At 46.5% G+C, this 1,628-nt stretch overlaps 1 protein-coding gene across 3 annotated transcripts in view; it reads right to left on the reverse strand.

The window, feature by feature from the left end:
* Nucleotides 1–990, reverse strand: part of LOC122558872 (copine-9-like) — a 404,993-nt gene extending 404,003 nt beyond the window's left edge. For 2 of the 3 annotated variants that reach the window (XM_043707757.1, XM_043707755.1), the window contains exon 1: nucleotides 729–986. In XM_043707757.1, the coding sequence (XP_043563692.1) occupies nucleotides 729–805 (77 nt within the window). In that variant the 5' untranslated portion in view covers nucleotides 806–986. Of the gene's footprint in view, nucleotides 1–728 lie in introns of all 3 variants that reach the window. The other variant, XM_043707758.1, reaches the window with a different exon arrangement.
* Between the last annotated feature and the right edge of the window lie 638 nt (nucleotides 991–1,628).

Here is a 1,628-nt window from a genome sequence, read left to right on the forward strand (position 1 = left end):
GGATAATATTTGAAGGGAGTGGGTGACATTTGAGGGTGTTGGTGACATTTGGGGGTGGATGGTATTTGAGGGGGTGTGGGTGATACTTGAAGGAGGTGGGTGACATTTGAGGGGGTGAGTGATATTTTGGGGGGGGGAGGTTGGATGGTATTTGAAGGGGGTGGATGAAGCTTAAGAGGGTGGGTGACATTTGAGGGGGGAGTGGATGATATTTGAATAGGGAGGGGGTGGGAATGGACGGTCCGAGCACCAATTCCCGGACCCTCAGCCACAAAACAAGAAGTAAGCAGCCAGATTCCAAACCACACACAACAGGCTCTGCACAGTCCGCCTGGAACCCATCTCCTTTCCACATACATTATAACGCACTTCCTACAGCAGGGTCCAGGCAAATAAGAAGAGAAAGCAATCTTAACAACTGAAATAAAGAGAGCTATCCCAAATCTCACGCTGTTTCATTTTATTTTTTTTTAAAAACCCACGGGGTTTGAATTGAATCCATCACAAACTTGCACATTCCCCTCGCAATGTTCATTCAGATCATTCTTTACCGTTCCTGTTTAAAAAAAAATTGTTGGAAAACGCAGTCGAGACGAGGTTTGGAACTTCTGCCGAAGGCTGGGAGCTGTTCACAGGTAGCGAGCAAGACTCCTTTCTGCTTCCCGCCCCCCCCCCCCCACTCCTTCATTCCCCCTCCCTCATTTCCTTCCCTCAGCCCCTTCCCTCACCTGCAGGACACCGTGATCTCGATCTTGGTGGCGGGGACACTGGCCTGAAGCGGATCGAAGTCTCCAATAGATGCCATTCTCTCCTTGTTTGCTTGTTGCTGTCTCTCTCTCTCTCTCTCTGTCTCTGTCTGACTCTCCCCTCACTAACTCCCCCCTCTCTCACACACACATGACATCACACGCCTGACCATTCCAGACTCTACTCCCACCTTTAACAAGATTTCAAACATATCGGCTCAGTCATCAGTTAGGAACCCACAATCATTGAGCAACTTTACAGAAAGGGGGCTCCATTGACAGTTTGGAAACATTCATCCATACAATGCCTTAAAGGTGGAGCGAGTCAGTAAAAGTCTTTTTTTTTTAAATGAAGACCGTGTTTACAATTTAGTGCACATAATTCCACCTCTGCAAGTCTTCATTCATTAATATTTATACTTCCTTTTGCACGCACGCAAATGTTTCGCCTTCCCTGACAAGCCCAAACTGGGGAATGCCGTGATGATTTGGCTGTTGCTGTTTGGCCATTTAATTTGACCTAACGCAGCTTGTTCAGCAATTTTCCAGTTATGTTCGCGACAGGAGCGCGAAATCAAAGAATTGTCTCTACAATAGCTCAGCGTGTTCCCGATCTCGTGTGTGAAGAAAATGTGTCACAGGTTAGTCACATCTCAGGAGCACTTAATTTAACAGCGAGTTAAGATATTTGCTGTGTGCCTTTTAGGGGGAGGTACAGGTGCCAGGGAGCAAGAAATGAGGTCAGTCCCCCTTGAGGAATATCAAAAATAATATGGGGTAGACGAAAGAATGTGTTACAGATGTCATCTGACCTGAGAACTGGAGCTGCCGTCTTTAACTCGCTGCCTGATACAGGTTATATCATAGAAAATATTCATTGAA

This window comes from Chiloscyllium plagiosum, chromosome 18, assembly GCF_004010195.1.
Source record: "Chiloscyllium plagiosum isolate BGI_BamShark_2017 chromosome 18, ASM401019v2, whole genome shotgun sequence".
In the NCBI taxonomy this organism is placed as follows: Eukaryota; Metazoa; Chordata; class Chondrichthyes; order Orectolobiformes; family Hemiscylliidae; genus Chiloscyllium; species Chiloscyllium plagiosum.